At 28.8% G+C, this 22,537-nt stretch overlaps 2 protein-coding genes across 3 annotated transcripts; one reads left to right on the top strand and one right to left on the bottom strand.

Annotated features, from left to right (window-relative positions):
• Positions 1-2,036: 2,036 nt before the first annotated feature.
• Positions 2,037-8,039, top strand: LOC111279779 (methylenetetrahydrofolate reductase (NADH) 2-like). Of its 2 annotated transcripts, none has more exons than XM_022866811.2 (12): positions 2,037-2,072; positions 2,478-2,917; positions 3,005-3,065; positions 3,178-3,260; positions 3,374-3,547; positions 4,073-4,246; positions 4,769-4,869; positions 4,984-5,095; positions 6,704-6,784; positions 6,881-7,058; positions 7,181-7,515; positions 7,625-8,039. In XM_022866811.2, exons 2-12 carry the CDS (start codon positions 2,513-2,515, stop codon positions 7,706-7,708), a joined length of 1,788 nt encoding a protein of 595 aa, XP_022722546.2. In that variant the 5' UTR covers positions 2,037-2,072; positions 2,478-2,512; the 3' UTR covers positions 7,709-8,039. The 2 variants fall into 2 exon arrangements, with proteins under 2 accessions (XP_022722546.2, XP_022722548.2); XM_022866813.2 differs by having other exon boundaries at positions 2,037-2,261.
• A 5,219-nt stretch (positions 8,040-13,258) lies between these two features.
• LOC111279669 (UDP-glucuronate 4-epimerase 6-like) lies at positions 13,259-15,131 on the bottom strand. Its single transcript, XM_022866649.2, has one exon. It carries the CDS (start codon positions 14,927-14,929, stop codon positions 13,571-13,573), a length of 1,359 nt encoding a protein of 452 aa, XP_022722384.2. The 5' UTR covers positions 14,930-15,131; the 3' UTR covers positions 13,259-13,570.
• Between the last annotated feature and the right edge of the window lie 7,406 nt (positions 15,132-22,537).

Genomic DNA, 22,537 nt, shown 5'->3' with positions numbered 1-22,537 from the left:
TCGCATGGTGCGATCCTAATGTGCTCGTTATTGCATGTATTGTGGTTAAAGTATCTTGACTCTTGTTTGTTGCAGGGGAATTTTATGGTATCTGCCTGCATTAAGGAACTGTGAACTTAATTTACAGGTCCACAGCCCTGTTTGAGAGCTTATATCTCTCATTTCTTGAGTTATAACCCTGTTGCTCTTTACTCTTGAGTTAGGGTGGGAAAGGATAACCATTTAAAGTTGGGATTCTTTTCCTTGGATGAGTTATATAGGATTGAAGGGAAGGAAATTCTATATATATATATATATGTATGTATATATAATATATATAATTCTTTTGCTTTAATCTCCAAATTCTTGGAGCTCAATTGTTTGTCAGATGTTTCTAGTTAGGCAGATATAAAGTCTTGTTCTATCTATTATTTCACATTCGTTTAGTTAATGAATGTATACCTATTTCTTTCTACACCTTCCTTGCATTTCTCTGATAACGTTTAGTTTATTTTTTAATAATCATAAATTTTGTATAGTTTAAAATGCTGAATTTACCAAATATTCTTGATTATAATTTGGTTTATGGTCGGTTGGATCAGTCAAGGTAATAACCCTTAGAATCTATTTTAATAGGTGGTGAGATTGAAAATAATAATGAGGATAAAATTAATTGTTAGAACAGTGGAATTAGATATTATATAGGTAAGAGTAAAATCAATTATAGAAATATGTATTTGAATATAAATGTGATCAAGGTAATAAAATTAAATATGATATGGAATTGTCGGATCAAAGATAATCAATTATTATGTCTGAAAATGAGATGCTCATAATTGAAAAATGATTGTGTTTTTACAGTAAGCCAGTCAAATGCAGTCGAGCAGCCGACTGTCCTATGGGACAGAGACCATTAGACGCCGCCTCTTTCAATCTTCATTTGGAGGGTAGTGAGATTGAAAGTCTTTAATTGCACCATTGAGTGCCGACCAAAATGCCTTGGATGCCATTTAACGGTACAAATTGAGGGTAAAAAATGTCTTGAATGTTCTTGTTAGCTATTGTATTTCCTTGGGAGTATTTTTATTTAAATGATGAAATTAAAATTAATATAATGATATTTGCTTAAATATAAATGTAACAGTAATAATGTGATTGCATGTAATATTGAATTGTCTGAAAAATGTTTTATATCTTTACACTAAGCATTCGATACTTTTTCTTTTGATCTCCAATGGGTGGGCGGTTGGATTGAAAGTTTTTAATTGCAACATTGAGTATTCAAATGCATTTCACAGTACAATTGAGGATAAAAAAATACCTTGGATACAATCTTACAGCTGCCATGGTGTCCAATGGGCATGCATGCATGAGTGAGAAGCAAAGTGAAATTTAGGCTTTAATTTGATTATGAGTAAGCCAACAACTTGGGTCCGCCCTTCTTAGATTCAAGCTCAGCTCAATACTATGTTCCAGTGCCATTTTCCAACCAAAAGGTAAACAAAACAGCAACATGAACAAACGAATCAATTTACTTCCATCTCTCTGCAATATGTAATTTTACTTTCATAATAATTAAAACAAAACTGAGTAAACTTGATAAAAAAAGATAGGTATGTTCAAGTGTACGTCATGGATGGATAACTTATTATATTATTCTATACTATATATATATAGTACATTATTCTATACTATAATATATATATATACACAATTATATTATTAGAAAAAATCATCTTAATTAATGCATCGGATTGTATTTAAGTAAGATACCAATAATTCTTAGTTTTGTTAAGAAATGCTAACACAAATTTGTCAATGTTTCAAGCTGACTGCAACATGTCGCTGTCTATGGTTGGTAAACGATAGGTAACATAGGAGCTATCGTATCGTATCGTAAGTACAGAAAAGGGTTTACAGTCTCAACTCTCAAGTTGGTGTCTGGTGATTGGTGGCTAATACTGGCTTCTGGGTTCTTGAGTGGCAACTTTGTCATTTCAAACACACCAACCCCTACCCATCTCTCTCAAATACTTCCTGCTTCCAGACCCATTCTTGCCTCTCCGATCTCTCTCTTCAGCCGTAACTCTTTTGTGAGTTTCCTTTCTCTTTCCTGTTTTCTGGGGATTTCACTCTGATTTGTTTATCGTAGTTTTGTTCTATGAAATTGGGACAATGTACTAGAACAAGCCTCGAATATTGGATTTGGAAGATTCTGTCTATATTTGATGGTTCTTTGGTTCTTGACAATGAGTAACTTTAATATATCATTTATGTTTTAGGTGATCTGATTTACTTTGAAAGGGTTGGTGTAAATTGTTCATTTTTTTCTTTCTTTTGTGTTCTTTTTCAAAGCGAAAAATGGGTTTTTGCTCTGAATTATAAGTTTTTTCTTTCAGATTTGGGTTGGCTTTGTTTGGTTGCTGCTGTCTGTTGTTCTTTTCTTTGTTTCTTCAAACATCTGAGTTTCATGTTCAGTTCTTTAATTTCCGTTGCAGTTGTTGGTGACACGGAGAGTCCAATCCAGCTAAAGATGAAAGTGATAGAGAAGATCCAGTCTGTGCAAGACGACCAAGGGAAAGTGGTTTTTTCCTTCGAGTTCTTCCCTCCAAAGACTGAGGATGGAGTAGACAACCTGTTTGAGAGGATGGATCGTATGGTTGCTCATAATCCATCATTCTGTGACATTACATGGGGTTCAGGTGGTTCCACTGCTGATCTCACCTTGGACATTGCCAACAAGATGCAGAATATTATCTGTGTGGAGACAATGATGCACCTCACTTGCACCAATATGCCTGTAGAGAAGATTGACCATGCTCTTCAGACCATCAAGTCCAATGGCATTCAGAATGTTCTTGCCCTCCGAGGTGATCCTCCTCATGGTCAGGACAAGTTTGTCCAGGTCGAAGGTGGCTTCGCCTGTGCCCTTGATCTGGTAAAAGCATTGTCCTTTCTGTTTTGTTTTAATTTCTTCTTCTTCTTTTTAATAAATATGTTACTAGCTTTTCTTTCTAAACTCTAGGTGAAACATATTAGAGCGAAATATGGTGATTACTTTGGCATAACAGTTGCTGGTTATCCAGGTGCTTTTCATCTTTTTTTTTCTTTTGTCTTCTATTTTGTTTGATTAATTGTCTGCTAAAAAGAGGCTGGTTCTTGTGGCTTTGACCATTAATAGTTTGCTTTTTTGCTCAGAGGCACATCCTGATGCCATAGGAAGTAATGGTGTAGCGACACCTGAAGCTTATCAGAATGATCTTGCTTACTTGAAGAGAAAGGTTGTACTCTTAACTCACTAATTAATTGGAAAAACTTTGTCCTACTCTTAACGTTTCTTTTTTCCATTCTATGTATTAATTAATTTTTGTGCTAATACCTCTTTACTCCATAGGTTGATGCAGGAGCTGATCTGATTATTACTCAACTGTTTTATGATACCGATATCTTTCTAAAATTTGTCAATGACTGTCGCCAAATTGGAATTTCATGTCCTATTGTGCCGGGTATTATGCCCATTAATAACTACAAGGGTTTCTTGCGAATGACTGGCTTTTGCAAAACTAAGGTATGTGGTATAACCTGTTTCACTTTTCACTTTTCCATAACAAGCATTGTTATTCCTGTCATACATTTGCCCCTCTTTTCCTTTTAGTCTGAGAAAATTATGCTCAGGTATTTTTGAGCCTTTTAACAGGTATCAGTTGGTAAATTTTATTGAAACAGTGCATGTATTAGTTGGATATTCTACTTTCCAGAATTCTTTTATGGAAAAACCTAAAAAGTACTAGCTAGTTTTTCAAATAATTCCAGAAGCAGGGTAGATGCTCATTGAGGTAAACCCATGGTAATAGAAGAATAATGCAAGCATTTCCTTTTGCATTTTTGCTTAAAGGAAATTAATGCAGTGTCACTCTTCTTAAAGGCTAAAAGTTCTAAGATTTTGGAGGCCCCTAATTTGGAGGGCATCCCATATCATCACAATGCACTGTTTCGGCTGTTTTTTTCAAGTGTGGATATAAAAGACTATTTTGGTGGTTATTTCCATTAATGTTTTTCAAATGTAACATCTGCATCTAATGGCTTATTGTAGATACCACATGAGATTACTGCTGCCTTAGAGCCTATCAAGGACAACGAAGAAGCTGTCAAATCCTATGGAATTCACCTTGGAACGGAAATGTGCCGCAAGATTTTAGCTCATGGGATTAGGACATTGCACCTTTATACATTAAACATGGAGAAATCTGCATTAGCTATACTAATGGTTGGTCTTATTATCTTATATGGCATGTAGAAGATGTTATTACTGGATATCATTTGACTTCTTGAACTTTGAAATTTAAAAAGAAAAAAATCTTGAATAATTATGTAGTTCAAGATTTCTTTCTTCCTTAAATTGAACATTTACAGGGTTAATGAAAACTCTTGAACTATATGTTTTTGTTCTTCACTTATTTAAGATAACCTTGAACTATTTATTGGTTTCAGTTTCATACTTTCTCGTAGTATACTTTCAAATAATTGAGTATCAGTTGAAATAATGAAGGAAAGAAAAGACAGCCAAGAACAGAATAAGACTGGGATTTACTCGCAAATTTCATTTAAGTGACTTATTGTTGGTCAATCAATTTAAGATAATCAGTCAGAACTTTCTTTTCCTCAATTGAAAGTAAATGAGAAAATGAATTTTGGCTATAGTTTTGGGTCAAGCTGTATTCATCTTTATTTTCTAATGTATAAATATTACTTCATTTGCCCTATACTAACAATAGGCTTATGTTGGCAGAATCTTGGATTGTTTGAAGAGTCCAAAATTTCTAGGTGTTTACCTTGGAGACGCCCTGCAAATGTTTTTCGTGTTAAAGAAGATGTTCGTCCTATATTTTGGTATGTGATAAATGTTTAACTTCACTGTTCATGGCTAGATGTTTGCAGTTTACTGCATTATAATATAATGGTGCAATGTTCCCGGATATTAATGTTTCTAGCTAATGATGACAGGGCTAACCGTCCAAAGAGTTACATATCCAGGACTATTGGTTGGGATCACTATCCACATGGGCGATGGGGTGATTCTCGAAATCCATCATATGGTGCACTCACTGACCATCAGGTATACAAAATGATTGAACTTCACTCTATTTTGTTCCTTATTAGTGATACTGAAAATATCTTCAATGCATTCAATTTTTCTTTGAGGAAATGTAACTGCGATTTGTTTCTTCAATCTTGGCTTGCACAATAACAAGTTGATGTTAATATCCTTTCATTGATAGAAATCAGCAAATTTGTAGAAAATATGACGGCGAATTTATATAAATGTAGATTATGTTATGGTTAAGGTGGTTTTTCTGCTTACTGCATCCTCTTTGACTATTTCATTTGTTATGGGCACATAAAATTGACATGTTCATTTGATAGTAGATTGTATGGCAATGAACTCGGTCTTAACAGTTTCCTTTAATCATAAATGATAATAGTGGCTTCTACCTAAATGCCAGATCTTATTATAAGTTACTGGATATTTTATGGGATCTTAATTCAGCGATAAGCACAGTAGAAAAGTAGGATTTGGGTGTGTGTTTAATTGATCTAGGGGGTTTTTTAATGGGCTGGTTATGACAAAGATTAACTTTTAGTGGAATTCAGAGAGTTTTTTTTTTTTTTTGGATTGGGATTCTGAAGGGCTGGTACTCGAATGCATGAACATGATAATCAAACATGAATAAAGGATGGAGAAAAGTGAAGGAGAAGGGATGCAGTTCCTATACAAGTTCATTGGTCCCTTAGGTGTCCCACCTGTTGCTTTTAGAGGATGTATCATAAGTCTCATCTTGAGGAATCAAAAACAAAAAAATAGTCATATTGTCCATGCACAACTTTTTGTTTTTGAAAATGGAAGGAAGAAAATATGAGCTGGTGCTTGGAAAATAATCACTTTCAATTTATTTTCAAAGTGCTTGATTCTCGGTCTTTCATACAGCCGACCCTAGACTTATGGGATACGAGGCATAGTTTGTTCTTGTTCTTGTTGTTGTTATTGTTGTAGTGCTTGATCTTCCCAACACATTAGACAATTAAATGAATCAAAATCTTTAACATTTATTGACAAAAACCATATTTTTTAAGCTTTTTAATTACTATTATTATATAGGATCTTCTGTGTTTTATTTATATATATATTTATTATTTGTTCACCTTCAGTCATGTAAGCATTTCTTTTACTCCTTGTGACTCAAGCCGTATAAGGGTCCTAACTGGGTTGCACCTTGCATCTTTGACAACACTAAATGCATTGTGTTGGTTGACACAATCATGACTCGAAAGTAACTGGGTTAACATGTTTTGGGAATCTGGCCAACAAAAGAAAAACTGTTAACATGTTCATGGTGGGAATTTTTGTTCCTTATTTGTGAGGACTTGGAATTTACACCCTATAGACTGTAATGCAACCTCCATTTGAATAGTAAATGCCAAATGTTCATATGAATTTGATAAATAGTTAAATATTCAACTTTTCTATTTATTTGTTTATTTATTCTTGCAATCGGCAAATATTTGTTTTCATGTAAAAATGACCTTTTTTTTTTGTTTTTATGATATTGTTTTTTGCTCAAATGGTGATATGTTGGGAACTATTGTTTGGTTGAGGAACTGTCCTCATTACTTATTTTGGATGGTTTTACCTTTGTATGACCAAAGTGATATAATTTCTCAACAGTTCATGAGGCGCCGTGCACGTGACAAGAAACTTCATGAAGAATGGGTTACCCCATTGAAAAGCATTGACGACGTTCAAGAGGTAAAATTTGTAGCTTGGAATCTATTTAGTCTTTTCTCTTTTTAAGTCCATTGGATATAATTATGATATTGTTCTTCTTGAACTCGTGTTTATCAGAAATTTAAAAATTATTGTCTGGGTAAGTTGAGAAGTAGTCCTTGGTCAGAATTGGATGGCCTTCAGCCAGAGACAAAGATCATACATGAACAGCTGGGAAGGATCAATTTGAAGGGTTTCCTTACCATCAATAGCCAACCAGCTGTCAATGGAGAGCGCTCGGATTCTCCATCTGTTGGTAAGTACAAGTGTCTGTGACTTATATTTCCATTATGCATCCTCCATTTGGTTGAACAAACTGATTCTTTTGCACATGCATGGTGCTATATGTTTTTGTCTTATTATTCGAGTCAATTGCAGGTTGGGGAGGCCCTGGAGGGTATGTTTACCAGAAGGCTTATCTTGAGTTCTTCTGCTCAATGGAAAAATTAGATGCACTTGTCAACAAGTGCAAGGCCTTCCCGTGTGTTACCTACTTTGCCACCAACAAAAACGGGAATCTGTTATCAAACATTGGCCTGACCGATGTTAATGCAGTAACATGGGGAGTCTTCCCAGCTAAAGAAATAATCCAGCCAACGGTGGTGGATCCCGCCAGCTTCATGGTGTGGAAGGATGAAGCATTTGAAATTTGGTCAAGAGCATGGTGTGCCTTGTATCCAGAGGGTGATCCATCAAAAAAATTGCTGGAAGAGGTTAACTAATGAACTTATCCAATCTCTCTTGCAACTTCATTTTTTTTTTTTTTGGGGGGGGGGGGGGGGGATTGAAACATGATAATGCTTTCCTTTCCATTGTTTGCAGATTCAGAGCAGCTATTATTTGGTGAGCTTGGTTGATAACGATTACATAGGTGGTGATATTTTTTCTGCTTTTGAAGATCTTTGAAGATGAGATGCTCTGCTATGCTCAACTTACCAAATCTCTTAAGCCCACATTTAAGGCTGCTTTTCTTCTAATTATGTTATATTATATTATCTTAAGTATAGTTTTTAATTCTACGAGCGAAATTAATAGGATAATACATAATTTTTAGGATATATAAAAAAAAAAGATACGCACTAGTCTTTTAATTTCGTTTGTTTGTGTAATAAGGAATTCATCAAAAAAGAAAAAAAAAAAAAAGGAAAAATTTGTAATGATAACTCATTGGAATTTTGACACATTCCCTTCACCATGCAAATTGAGATATCTCAATAACATATTTATTTTGATGTCACATGGCAACATATGTTTTTTCTTTTGAAAGGATTATTTTTAGAGTTATTAAATTTGGTTTATAAACTTATTTTTTTTTTATATTAGATGGAGACTCTAATCTAGGTTTTTGCATAGGAAAAGCAAGCAGCAATTAGTTCATATGCATGGATTTATAATATAAACAGACGGGTTAATATCATAAATGATTTTTAAGTTATAATAAAATATTTAATAATTTTTAAATTATAATAAAATATTTAATGTGATATTTAAATTTTAAAAATTTTTAATATGATATTTAAATTATGAATTCATTAATTAACATGATATTTAAAAGATTGTATGTTAATTATGTGTCATCATTTAAAGATAGTTACGATAAATGTGAGTATTATAATAGTTAGAGATTTATAATTCAGATATCACATTAGATATTTTTAAAGTTTAGATATCAAATTAAATATTTTACTATAGTTTAAAAGTTATCCTTGACATTAACTCTAAACAAATAAAAATATTAGTAGTTTTTGTCAGATGTTCATTTGTATAGAATAATAATTTATAAAAATAAAAATGTTTGTTATGGAAAAAAATAATTACTTTTTTTTATAAAAAAATTGGAAATGAGATTAAGTTAAGAATATTTATATGAACAATTTAAGTTTTTTTTATACAAAAAAAGTTATAATTTGAAAAAAAAAAAAAGGGACTATATGTGAGATGTGTTGGGATTTAAATATTAAATTTTAAAAATTTTGTTTATTATTTAATATTTATTAAATTTTATATTTTTTGTGGTATTATATTCAATTCGGATCCTTTTATCTATTGCAAATTATTTTAAATAAAAATACTTAACATATTATCAAAATTTGCTTAGTGATTCTTGTTTTATACTTTATGAATTTATTATATGATAGTTACGTATTATATATGATTGAGATATGTTAAATTGATGTTATTCTGTTAAATTTTAAATCTCTTGCGATCATATATTTAAATTAAAAATTTTAATTTATTATCAATTCATTTTTAGATATTTAACAAATTTTATTTGATTAATTTCTAAAATTCAAACTTTCAAAATCTAACAAATATATAATGTCAAAGTTCTAACAACCAAATGAATCTTTAAAATAGGGAATGTTTCAACTTTACAACTAAGTTGAATAAAAGAATTAATTAATAAAAATAATTTACACAGGTTATCATTTGAGATTTAATGCATCAGAGCATGTTATATTGTTTGCTTTAAAACATGTCATGTGTGAGAGGTCCACAAAGGTTTGCTTAAAGCTTACTTATTGTCCTTTAAAGGAAAAATCTGATATAATTTTTGTCATGAATTAGTTATGCCATTGTTTATTTCTCTTTCATTGCATGACATTCACATGGTTTTGTCTTTGACATTTTTGACAAACATTAAACAGTTGGTTGTTAATGCAGTCCAAACCTGAACTGAATTATTGCATCAAATCAAAGCATGTTGTTATTAAAAAGGTTCATAATTGGATTTATCTTTTTTTTTTTTTTTTCATTTTTCTAGACCAAATGAACATTGAATCTGCTTGAATTACTAAATTATCTTATGTTTTAAAACAATAATCATTTTGCTTGTAAACTTTAATTTTTATTTTCGTTGTCATTTTCGTTGTGGGTAGTTATTTTTGATGAATGATTTGTAAATTTAATATAAATTTTTTAAAAATTTTGAGATATGTCTTGATCTTAAAATAGAAAGTCTCATCTTATCCGAAATTTTTTTTAACCAAAAAACCTTCAAAATCTCATTAAAAAAACAGTTACCAATAACAAAAAATGGACTAAAAAATAAATCAAATAGATGTATAAATTGAAGAAATGAAGATGGACAATAGTGTCGGTGACCATCCAAAATTGTAAAAAAAATGAATAAAAAACAAAACACAAGTGGTTTTCAAATAATACTAAATGAGAGAAAGTGGGGTCTTTGCGTACCTATATAAAGAGCAAAAGGCTATGGAAATGTGTGGTTGTATGTTAGTAAAGCGTGGTTACCAAGTCTTCCTGTCCTGAAAAGTTCATCCAATTATTTTGCTTTTAACCAAAAAAAAACATACATTGAATTGAATCACTTTATCATTCTTCATATTTTTTTGGGGAGTTGATGGCTTACTTTTTCTTCTTTGCTTGGATCATTAGATGCCTTTTGCTTATTTGATTCTTCAAATTCCACTTTGTGATAATCCCTTCATTTTTTCCTCCCAAGGAGAGTTGATTAATTTTCACTTTTCTTGATCTTTGCTTTGATCATTAAATGTCTTATTTTATGCTTCAAAATCTTTCATTCAACAATTTAAATTTAAGGGTTTTTATCATTTCCTTTTTTATGTATTTCAATTTGGGGACCTTTGTGGAATGTGACCTCTTCAACTAAATCATAACTTAATTAGAGGTTAACTATTTAGTTGCACCCATATGCATACATGTTAATTTATTGCAAAAGTTTAATTGGCATTATCATGATAATAGGCTTCAATTAATTCAATTAATTTTCTTTTTCAACTATATTATATATATATATATATCAATAGATTAAGAATTCTTTTTTTTTTTTTTAATATTTACACATACATGTATAAGTTTATTGGCACCTATATTTATGTTTTCATGCAAAATTTAACTCTATATGTTATAAATGATGGATTTTCAATTAATTATATGAGTTAATATTATGAATAACTCTTAAATTATAGTGACATATTTAATACAATATTTAAATTTAAAAAAAATCTAATGTGACGTTTAAATTATAAATTTATTAATTAATGTCATACTTTAAAATTTATTTGTTCGTCACATACCATTAATCTTTTAAAATTAGTCATATTAAAGGTGAATATCACATTAATTAACAATTTCATAGCTCAATTACTAAATTAAAAACTTTTAAAGTCTAGGCATTATATTAAAATTTTCACTATAATTTATTAATAATTCATTATATTAACCCTAATTATACCAATGTAATTTAACTAGCTTGAAGCGACAAGAATACAATAGAATACGGATAGATATCCTATGTTCTCGTCAAATTTAGTAGTTGTTATCATAATAAAACAAAAACAAGAATAACGTACTAGTGATAGTGGTTAAATTAATAAATACATAAACAAATTTAAATATGGAAGAAATTGAATAAGATAATTCAAATTAATTCCCTTATTTATGAAAGAATATGTCATGGATGATGCCAAGTATAGAATGTTTCGTCTTTATAAAAACAATCACAAACAATCATATATATATATATATATGTGACAAAAGATCAATTTATATTAATATTTTTAATTTTCTATTTTTAATAATTAATTTTAATATATTTAAAGAATGAGATTAAATAATTTTTCGCTCTCATGTATATAATCATTTTATATTCAAAACTGACAATAATCAACTGCACAATACTTTAATATTTTTTGTTTAAACAAATCAAGAAATTAATTAACATTAGCTAGCTTAGGCATGCCAATCCAAAATTAATAATCCTACATAATTTGATAAAGAATGTAGGGTGAAGAAATGAAAACGACAATTTTCATCTTAATTTTTTAATGAAAAAATAATTATAAATTCCTTTTCACTTAACTTAAATTTTATATTAGCCTTGTTGCTTACCATATTTTAAATTAGTTTCTATTCTCGTTTTTATAAATACTAGTTTTCTCTACACGTGCGTTGCAAATGAATAATTTAATATTTGCATGTCATTGATTAAAAATATTAACTAACAAACATATTTTAAAAAAATATGCGAAGAAATTAAGAAATAAAAAAGAATGAAATTTACTTCAATTTATTATTAGCTATTCAAGCATAATTAATTGCAAGTGAGAGAATATTATTTATAATATATTTTCATTTAAAGGTACTATCTAAGCAAATAATTTATAGGTTAATTTTCTATTTTAATTTTGCATAAAGGTTAAGCTTTTTTCTCTTTTTTTTTTTTTTTCTAAATTTTGTTAAGGACGATAATTTTTGGTTTATTTTCATTGATACCACACAAACACAATAAATTATTTTCATTATCTTCATTGATTTCACATAACACAAAAAATTATTTTCATTGATACCATACAATAGAATAAATTATTTTAAAATTTTAAGTTAATAAGGAAATGGATAGATAACAATTAGAGTATTTTGAATACAATGAAACTTTTCACCTATTTTCAATTATTTTTAAATTGGACATATGCCTCATAAAAATTTTAAAAATAAAATTTTTTTTTGTTTTATGATTTTATTTTATTTTTTTTCTTTTAGATGCTCAACTCGAGCTTCATCTTATGCAAAAAATAGTACTAATGATTTTTAAATTATTGATTTATAATTCAATCAATGTTTATGTCACGTCCCACAAAACAATCTAATCCTTACCTCCAGCCATGACACCAAAAATTCAGGATTCAAAACAAACAAACTAACATAAAAGGCATCATACTTTTAAAGAAATAAAGAATTTATTAAATTCTAAACGGTTAAATTTTTTGTTACATATGTATTACATATGATGATATAATACACATAATAATATAATACGTGAATATCTTAATTACAATAATCAAAATAATAAGTTTGTGGATCATAATTACATAATAGTCAATGTACAAGATTATATAAGTTGATTGACCTGAGGATCAGTTAGCATATTATTGGAGTCGACATTTGAAGATTACAGATTTGAGAGGATTTATATGCATAATATCCTCTTTAATCAGGTAAGTAATAGGGTAAGGAGATGTAAATGTATATTAGAAACTTAAAAAAAATGTAAGAATATAAAATATATGCAATTTAAAAAAAGTTAAAGATGTATTTTCATGAAAAACAATAAAAGATGTAAGTCAAAATTAAATAATTTATTAGGACACACCATAATTAATTATTGAAAAGTTATAAAATTTGAAATATATTTTTTTAATTATTAATTAGAAAATATTAATTTTAAGCATATTTTAAAAAAGTTATGAAGTAATTAAAAATTTAACAAAATTGAAATTCATTTCAATTCAATATTAAATATTTAACCACAAGTAATTGTAATTGATAAAAATATTATTTTACTTATCAACAAATCAAAAAATCATAAATCATGATACATTTCAATGTAATAATCAGTCAAATTTATTAACTAAAAAGGCAGTAATAGCATGTATGGTATTAATAAACAAAACTATATAAAAGAAAATTGCATATAGAAGCGGCTTATTCTCATCATTGACATTGTTGTTCAAATCACAATTTTTTTCCATTTCATACGAGAATCAACGGTCAAGATCCTACCACATAATTACTCCTCATTATTCTCCCTTTCTCAATTTGTCTTTTATTTTATTTTTTACATTTATCATTTTCTATATCATCAAATCTACATCTATTGATCCTTTTTACATAATAGGACCACAAAAATAACTCTAAAAAAAAGAAGAAAATATGAAGAAATTAAAGGGTGGAAGAAAAAAAAAATTGGACCAACCATGTGATTGATTATGAAGCTTAATCTTACTAGCCGGATTCTTCGGTATGTTGAGTTTCCTTTTTTACCCTTGGCTGAACTCCAAAATAACTTACGTACCATTTTACGAATTTTCTGAGTCCGGTGGCCAAATCTGTGGTGGGTTTGTAGCCAAAGTCCTTGTAGGCCAAGGTCACATTGGCATGTGTGAAGGGCACATCCCCATTTCTTGGCATGGTAATCACATGTTTTTTGGCCTTTGTGTTTAGCAATCCTTCCAGTATTGAGACCAATCTCCCAACAGGGACAGGAGAGGTGTTCCCCAAATTGTAAACTCTCAATTGAGCTGGCCCTTTCTTCTTGCCACCACTTCCGGTGCTCTTCTCAGCCGTGTCCAACGCCCCTAAACACCCCTTCACGACGTCGTCAATGTACGTGAAGTCACGCGCCACCTCTTTCTGATACTGCGTCTGGTAAATGTCAATGGGCTTGCCTTGAAGAATATCTTTAGTGAAAAAGAAATAAGCCATGTCGGGTCTTCCCCAGGGACCATATACGGTGAAGAATCTTAGTCCTGTAAGGGCAAGACCGTAAATATGGTTGTAAGTGTGGGCAATTTCTTCTCCTGCTTTCTTGGTAGCAGCGTAAAGACTAGCTGGTTGGTCGGTCCTATCTCGTTCGGAGAATGGGTTTTCTGTGTTGAGGCCATAAACGGAGCTTGAAGAGGCCCAAACAATGGATGGCTGAGGATTGGCTGCTTTGGCTACCTCAAGTAGGTTAACAAATCCTGCAATGTTGGAGCCTACGTACGATTGTGGGTTTTGCATGGCGTAACGTACCCCGGCCTGAGCTGCCAAGTGAAGCACGTGAGTGAAAGGGACGACATCGAACAGCTTGGTTAACAACGGTGCATCGTTCAAGTCACCTTCGACGATGAAAATTTGGTGCTTGGTTAAAAGGTTTTGCCTGGCTCTTTTCAAAGAAGGATCGTAGTAATCATTAAAGTTGTCTAAACCAAGAACCCCATCGCCTCGTTTTTTCAAAGCGAGGGAACAGTGGGAACCAATGAACCCGGCGGCGCCCGTGACTAAAACAGAGAACCCATTGGGTCTACGTGGTGTGGAAGAGTGTCGGACTTGTTTCTCCCAGGCGGCGCCGCCAGCGGAGGTGGAGGAGAAAAGAGAAGTGGAGAGGAAGCTGTGGTGGTGAGGAGGGACATGATGAGGATTATCAGAAAGAGGAGGGTACTTGATGGTAAAGAAGAGGATCAAGACTAAAGCAGTGAGAAGGGTTACTCGGAAGAGAAGCTTAGATGAAGCATTTAGCAGTTTTGTGCTATGAAGTTTTCGGACATAGCTGTTGTATCTCTCTAGTTTCACCGTTTTGCTTGTGTCTGGCGGTGTAGCCATTTCTTAAATTTCTTTTCCGTTTTAGTTTTGGTTTGGCTTTGATTTTCTATTGAATTTGTTGTTTGGTGCTTTTCTTTTTTCTTTTTGGGTAGGGAGGAAAGGAAATGAGAGGAATTGAGAGAAAAAAAAAGGGCTCAATGAGTTATAGGAGAGAGCTGGATTTTTGAGGTTGAGCCCTGAAGTTGCAAAGAGTGTCGATGGACAATTATAAAGAAAGAAAGAGAGAGAAGAGAATTTGAAGGAAAAGGGAAGAAAGTGAATATAAAATATTATATGATAAAATATATAAAAATATATTAAAAAAATATACAAATTACATAGTCTAAAATTTTAAAATATATCTTACATAAATTTAATAAAATAAAAAAAATATTTCGCATGTATAAAATATGATATAAATATATAAATTAATATACAAATTATGTGTTGGTTGGATTCCACTTTCATTATTTGGGTTCCTGTAACTAGGTCAGCCTGCTTCACAGTACATTACACATGGAAAATGGGCAATAAATGGGATGATGATAAAATTGGCCCTCGTTTCCACATCTAAAGTGGTAAATGCTTACTGAAACCCACGTCTGTACTTGTATACATGTAGTCAAAAGTAATAGTATATCACACTAATTGGGATAAAAAACAATGTTAGATCATTAGGTAGCATCACTCATTTCAAATCATTTTGATTCGATTTCTTTGGTGTCATAACAAAAATTTGGACTGACGCTATATATTCTGCCAGACTTTGTCTTTGATTTTTCATCATCTTCTCAATCTTATTGTCGTATTATATTGTATAATATATAAGATTCAAATCTTGAACTTTCCTCTTTAAAATTAAAAAATATAATTTTATTTTTTAATAAAAAATTATATATTAATTTGTAATGACAAGTCCTCCTATTTTTTACCTTAAGAATAATTATTTAATACAAGTAGAGCTAGCAAAGCAAGTCCCAATCTAACAACTTGCATGGTTTGTTTTGTGATTGAATTCAATCAGATTTGGATTAATTTTAAATAATTAAAGATATAAAATTGATTCAATTTGAATAAAATTAAAGATACGAATTTGATTCAATTTGAATGAAAAAAAATCGAACTCAGAGACAATCCAAGTATTAACTCTGTTTTGTTACTGATTTCTAATGGAAACTGCTTCTATTTTTTGCCTCAAGAATAATTGTCAAATGCTGGTGGTAACCCTCTTTCATTTTTATTTTATTATTATTATTCTCCAATAAAGAAAAATTTTAAACTAGGAAAAATTTGAATGACAATCAATGTTTTTGAAGGCATTTTCTGAAGAAGGTTAGGTTTAACTTTAAACTGAAAAAAAAAAAAGAAAATTGGAGTAAAACCATGTGGCCATGAGTCGTGACATATTCATGCCTAGGTCAACCACCAATAAAAACTTATAAACGTGTGTTTTTATTTATTTATTATTTTTCTGTGTATATTTGAATGTTTCAATTCATCTTATTGGTGGTCTCAAACATGACTTTTACATTTTTCTTATTGGTGACCTGGGAACAAAATTTTTTTAATATATTATTATATATTTCTTTATTTTTTAAAAAATAAATCTATAATTCTTTTGATTTTTACCTGAAAGTGGAAAAAGTTAACCAAATTAAATATTCATAAATTATAATGACTCTCAAAACGGGTTTGGTAGGGTCAATTTTTTTAATGCAGGTTTTTTTTTTGGGAGTTAATTTTCCATTTTGTTTGAAAACAAATTTCTGGCCCCATAATTAATTCCATTTATCACTCAAAATGACTTGAAAACTCAGGTAATAGTAAATTGAATTTAATTATGAAAATGATTTTAGGAGAAACAAATTTATGTCCCTATTAACCAAGGGAGTGTGATTTTGGAAACCCTGAATTTATTTTTAATTTTTTTATTTAATATAACAAGATCGTAACTTATTAGAAAAAGGAAGAGTGTTGCCATAGTTGAAATTTGAATTTCAAACTTGTAAAACATCATATCTTAAAAAAAAAAATTATCTGAACTAATTGAGTTAAAATCTTATTCAATTATTTTTTCTTCATGAATTATGATCTAGATTTAATGTAATAATTTTTGTAAATTAATTACTTGGAATTTGATTTGAGTAAGAGTGTTAGCTTGAAATTGACAACAACTTAATAATTTTTAAAATCATCGTGGTAATCTAATTATCATGATGATAAGATCACCAAGAGGATTTAATCATCAATGATCTTAAATTGCTATATTTGATATAATATTATAAATCATTAGTATTTTTAAATCACTATATTTGGTATTATATAAAAAATAAATTATATAATATAAAATATCCAAAATAATTTTACAAAAAAGTAAAATATTTAATATTGAATTAATAGTTTATAAAATAATTAAACTTTATTTTATAGAAAACTATAAGTATAAATCAATTTTAATAAAAATAATTTCTAAAAAATTATTAAATAAATTCATTATATTTTTTCTAATCAATATAAATTTATAATATAAAACTTTTTTAGAATAAGTGATTAAAAATCATTTTTTTGAGGTAATGCTAATTATATATTTTGTGAGAGTAAATTAGTCAGAAAATAATATTGAAAATTATTTTTTAATGATGATAAAACTTTTTCATTCTTTAGATTGAGAATCATATCATTCTCTAAAATAGTAATCTTATTATCTCAATGATTTAAAATCACTGTTACGTAAGATTTTTAAATTATTACCACATAAGGTTATGTGATTTTTGAGTCCAAAACACTAAATTAAACAACCCACCTTATGCCAAACACTTTCTAATGTGTCTTTTTTAGAGTAACCTCATTTGGTTCCAAATTGTTGGATTATTAACAAATAATATTAAGATAGTGAATATATTTGTGCATTTGACTTAATTAATTAGTGTAAAATTTTTATACAACAAATATTTGATTTTTTAAATGAAAAATTAATATAATAAATAATGAGTTTTTAAATATTTATTTTTTTATAAAATAATGATGTTGATGAATATTTTAGCATCTCTTTTTAAATAAACACAAATGACATGAATTTTCATTTTCATAAGGTTGCCATTGTAATTAATAAGAAATGGAGGTGCAGTTCCATGAAAATCGTTTTCTTTACAACTTTTTCAGTGCACAAAACAAAGATGTATCTCACCCAAAATTATATTCGATATCAATAATAATATCAGATACAATATGATAATATGATATAAAAATAATACAAAAAATATGAAATTAATATAGTTTAAAATTTTAATAAAAATTATATATGGGTTTCATAAAAGTAAAAATATATATTTTATATTTTTATGTTAATATGAATTATGATATATAATTTTTATGTAAAACATGTTATGAATATATAAATTATTAATATTTTATACGTTATAAATATGCAAATAGCCATATATACCAAAACAAAAGAAATAATCTTTATTTCGAGTGAAAACGGTACTAAATAAATAAAAAACGAAAGTTATTTAAGATTTTGGATAACTCAGTTGTTTCATTCTTATAAAAATAAATGTGATAAATGTAAAAATCCACACAAGGTCTACGTAAGACGAGCCCAAAAGTGTTCTTATCCCGCCGGTGGAAGACGCTAAGTGGGAAAATATAAGGGAAAGCTCAAAACTCCCAAAGGGCACCTTAAATTGCTTTTTGGGTTCACCCTTCCCATTTCATTTCGGTGAAAATACGATAATTTTAAATATGATATAATAAAATAATATAAAATATATATATATATATATAATTAGCTTTTTTTATATGAACAATATATATATATATATATATCAGATGATGCCAAAACCCTAATTTTTAATTTAATATAAAAATATGGAGTAAGACATCGGTCTAAAATTTCCAATTTGGTACTATGGACTTTAAATAGGCATTCAAATTTTTTATCTCGACTTTGAGTGATGATTGATTAATGAAAATAGATTTAGGGTCAAAAATTATATGCAGTACTAAGATTATAACTTTCACACTTGCAAGTTTGTTAATTTAGACCTAATTTGGTGTTAATGATTGCAGTTATTGGTGATTATGATTTAAAGTTGTAATTGAAAGTAAACTCCTTGTAATTACAAATTTAGATAAGAACTTAGGATTGATAAAAATTCATCATAATCAAAATCAAGATCTAAATTGCAAATTTTATTTTTTATATAAATTAAAAAATCATAATTTGGAAATAAAAACAAAAATTATAAATATTAAGATTTAAATTTCAGATCCATTAGATAAATTTTTTTACGAGTGCTTATATAAATTATCTGAGCTTTTCGATATTATATTTATGATCAAATTCAACGTTTACTATCAAACTCAACTTCAATCCCAATATAAAATGGGACATTAGTCTCCTTTTTTATAATGATAGTAGGAAACTAGCATACGAAAAGTATTAGCAGTTGAAATTCATGTACCAAAATATGGAAAATTGCAATCATTAAAATTTTTTGGCTGGTTCGCACTGCTTGGAAGTACTATAATGGAAAAAAAAAATTTTATAATCATGGTAAGGACTTTGAATTAAGTTGGAATATTAAAGTTTAAGTTAGAAATTTTTTTTATACAAAAAAATCACAGCTTCTGATTTTAATATTAATTATCAATGGTGATTTGGCATTTCCCACGATTTCTTCAGTGGATAAGAATGTTAGATCATACCCAAATAGGATTCTCAGTGAAATTTGTTGGCTGAACCAAAAAACCGTTATTGTTCCATCATTTTTTAAAAATTCTTCTTCGGTGTATCATTCTTTTTTACAAATTAATAGGTCTGAAATCTATGAAAAAAGAAAACAAATTATGTATATTGAGATTTAAATCTCATAACTGTTGGTTATTACCTTTAAAAATGATTATATAATAGGATTGAGATTCATTTATTTACCTATTGTTTGTAGCCAAACTTCAAACCGAGGGGTAGAACCTTGAAACCGCAAGAGAGAGTGATTAAAAGTAAAGGTTGAGAGTTTTTTTAATTTTTGTATTTCGATATTCAAATCAGAGGTCGATCAAAGAAGAAAATAGAAAGGAGAAAGTATGAAAGTAAAAGAAAAATGAGATGTTAAGATAATATCCGGGTGATCCACGGTCAATTTTATGGTCAAGATTACTAGATCAAGCTAATTTGGACACTAATCATCCATTTAGATAGTCACAAGTTAACAAAATGGGAAGCCCTTTGGGTAAGTTGGTGAGATGACCGAGCTGACATGGTATTGGTATATCAAATAAACCCAAAAATCGTAAATACCTCTTATTATTTATTGACAATCTTTAATGAAAAAAAAAATTATTTTACTCTTTGAACTTAAAAATTCCCACACCTAACTTTGACAAAAGCTAATGAACAGCTCTTAATTGTTTGTAGAAGTGGTTAGATTTTGAAACTTTGGGAAATAAATTGATTACATGTTTAGACTTTGAAATTATGTGGTGAGTTTTATTTCTTTTCGAAATTTTATGTTAACATGGTATTCTAAAAAAATGGTCAAAGATAGATTGAATTGAGAAAAAAAAAAACGAATAAAGACAAACAGACGAGAAACCATTTAAATTGTTTTTCAAATGACAGGAATGATAAGTTGATAGACACTCGTTAATGGTTTTATGATTTTAGTAGCACTAAATCCTTTGGCCAACATCCATTTTGTTTAATTCTTCTAATAGGGTTGAAAATGATACAATATAACTCGAGTTTAATTTAATCGATTTATGTAATTTTTTAAAAAATAATATTCAACAAATTTAAAATTCGAATTTCAATATTTTCAATCTCTCTCTATATGATATCTTTTATAAAAAAAATTGATATGAATTTGGTGTCCGTTTTTTTTTTTTTTTTCACTAAAGAGAAGGGATGATATTGTACCTTTGTAAAGGTAGATTTGGCGAATATTGACGGAAGGGTTATTTTTTCAATATGAAAAGCAAATAAAGAATATGCTAAGTGGTGCCTCAATATTGACCAAATTTGCCGTATTAGTTGTGGCATGAAAGCAATTGTTGGTAATCCTCAAATTAAGTGATTCCAATTCCAACTTGTCATTGAGTATGGGTAGTTTGCTGTCATGCTTTTCCCCCAATTATACTCTTATTTTAATGGGAAAACTGCTACATATCACACTAAAAAAGTTTGGTTATCTAGGAAGACTACTAGCAGTTAAATGAAGACTAGTAACTTCTAGTTTTTATCTTAAAAACTTAAAATTAAGGGATATACTGGTTTTTGCATCTGAGTATTGGCTCAAAAGTTATTAAATTTTAATAAATTAATAAATTATAATATGTTTATTATTTTTAATTATATTAATACTTTTACAAATTAAAATTATGATCAATTTAATTATGAATAATTTTTTTTATCATTTGAGTTAAGTCAAATTTAAATCAATTTAAACTTAGATTGAACATATTCGAATTATTATTATTATTTTTATCAAATCAAGTTTATCAAGTTTAGATTTAGAAATATTGGATGGTAATGTTTATGCACACGCACACATATACTTTTTAATTTCGAAGTAGATGAAAAAAAAAATCTTTTCTCCTTTATTCTTGTTGAAAAGATCACTACCTAATTTCAAATTTTGTTTTGTTGAAGTAAGAACAATATAAAGTCACGTGAAATTTCTATCTACAACTGTCATAAAAAATAATTAGATAGATTCACATGATGTTCCTATTTATACCTATGATTAATATTTCATTATATTAATGCCAAAGTAAGATTCATTGGGAGAAAAAGAATGATTATTACTTAGCATTAACAGGGATCAAAACCCGCTGTGAAGGCAAGGTTGCAAGGTCTAATAAACTTTAACAAATATAAAACTTGATTAAGTATCTATATTGACTTAATTAGGTAACTAATTGTCGTAACGGTTTTGGGACCGTCAGACGTAAAGTGTTTTACAATAAAAAAAAAAGTCATCACTAATTTATTTTAGGGTGTGATTGGTCACCAAAAAATTTATCTTTTTAATAAAATTCTAAAAGTGAGTTTAAAGTTTATCAAAAAGATAAATTTCGATCTACGAAAAATCAGGTTGGGTCCGAGAGTCTGTTATGTATGAAAAAGTATTAGCATCTCCATAATGCCCATAAATTGGTACCATTTAATTAGCGCTATTTTTTATGTTAGATAAAAATGTTGAAATTTAACACCAATTCCCTTCACTTTAAAAAATAAATAAATAAATTTTGGTTAAAATTTCTTTTTAGGAATATTGAAGAAATCTTTAAGTTAAAGAATTATCTTAAAATTCTTTAACATCTAGGTAGAATTTTAAATAACTATTTTCGCTTAAGATTTAATATAACAATCTTGAAAATGAAATAACACTCTTTATAGAAAATTGTATGTGACTCTCTAATATCTAGGTAGAATACCAAGAATTATTTTCTTTGGAATATTATTTTTATTTTGTTTTAAAATCGCACATTTTTAAAAGTAAGTAAATTAAATTAAAAAAATATTTTATACGAAAAAGTAAATAATGGTGTTATCAGATAACAAGTACAAATTAAAGACAGAGAAATACAAAATGAGCTTCAGCAATAATATAGTGATGCATGTAT

Source organism: Durio zibethinus, chromosome 27, assembly GCF_047325235.1.
Source record: "Durio zibethinus cultivar Kanyao isolate XHJ-2024 chromosome 27, ASM4732523v1, whole genome shotgun sequence".
NCBI lineage: Eukaryota > Viridiplantae > Streptophyta > Magnoliopsida > Malvales > Malvaceae > Durio > Durio zibethinus.
The sequence above is the reverse complement of the archived record's forward strand: the minus strand, read 5'-3'. Positions and strand labels throughout refer to the sequence as shown.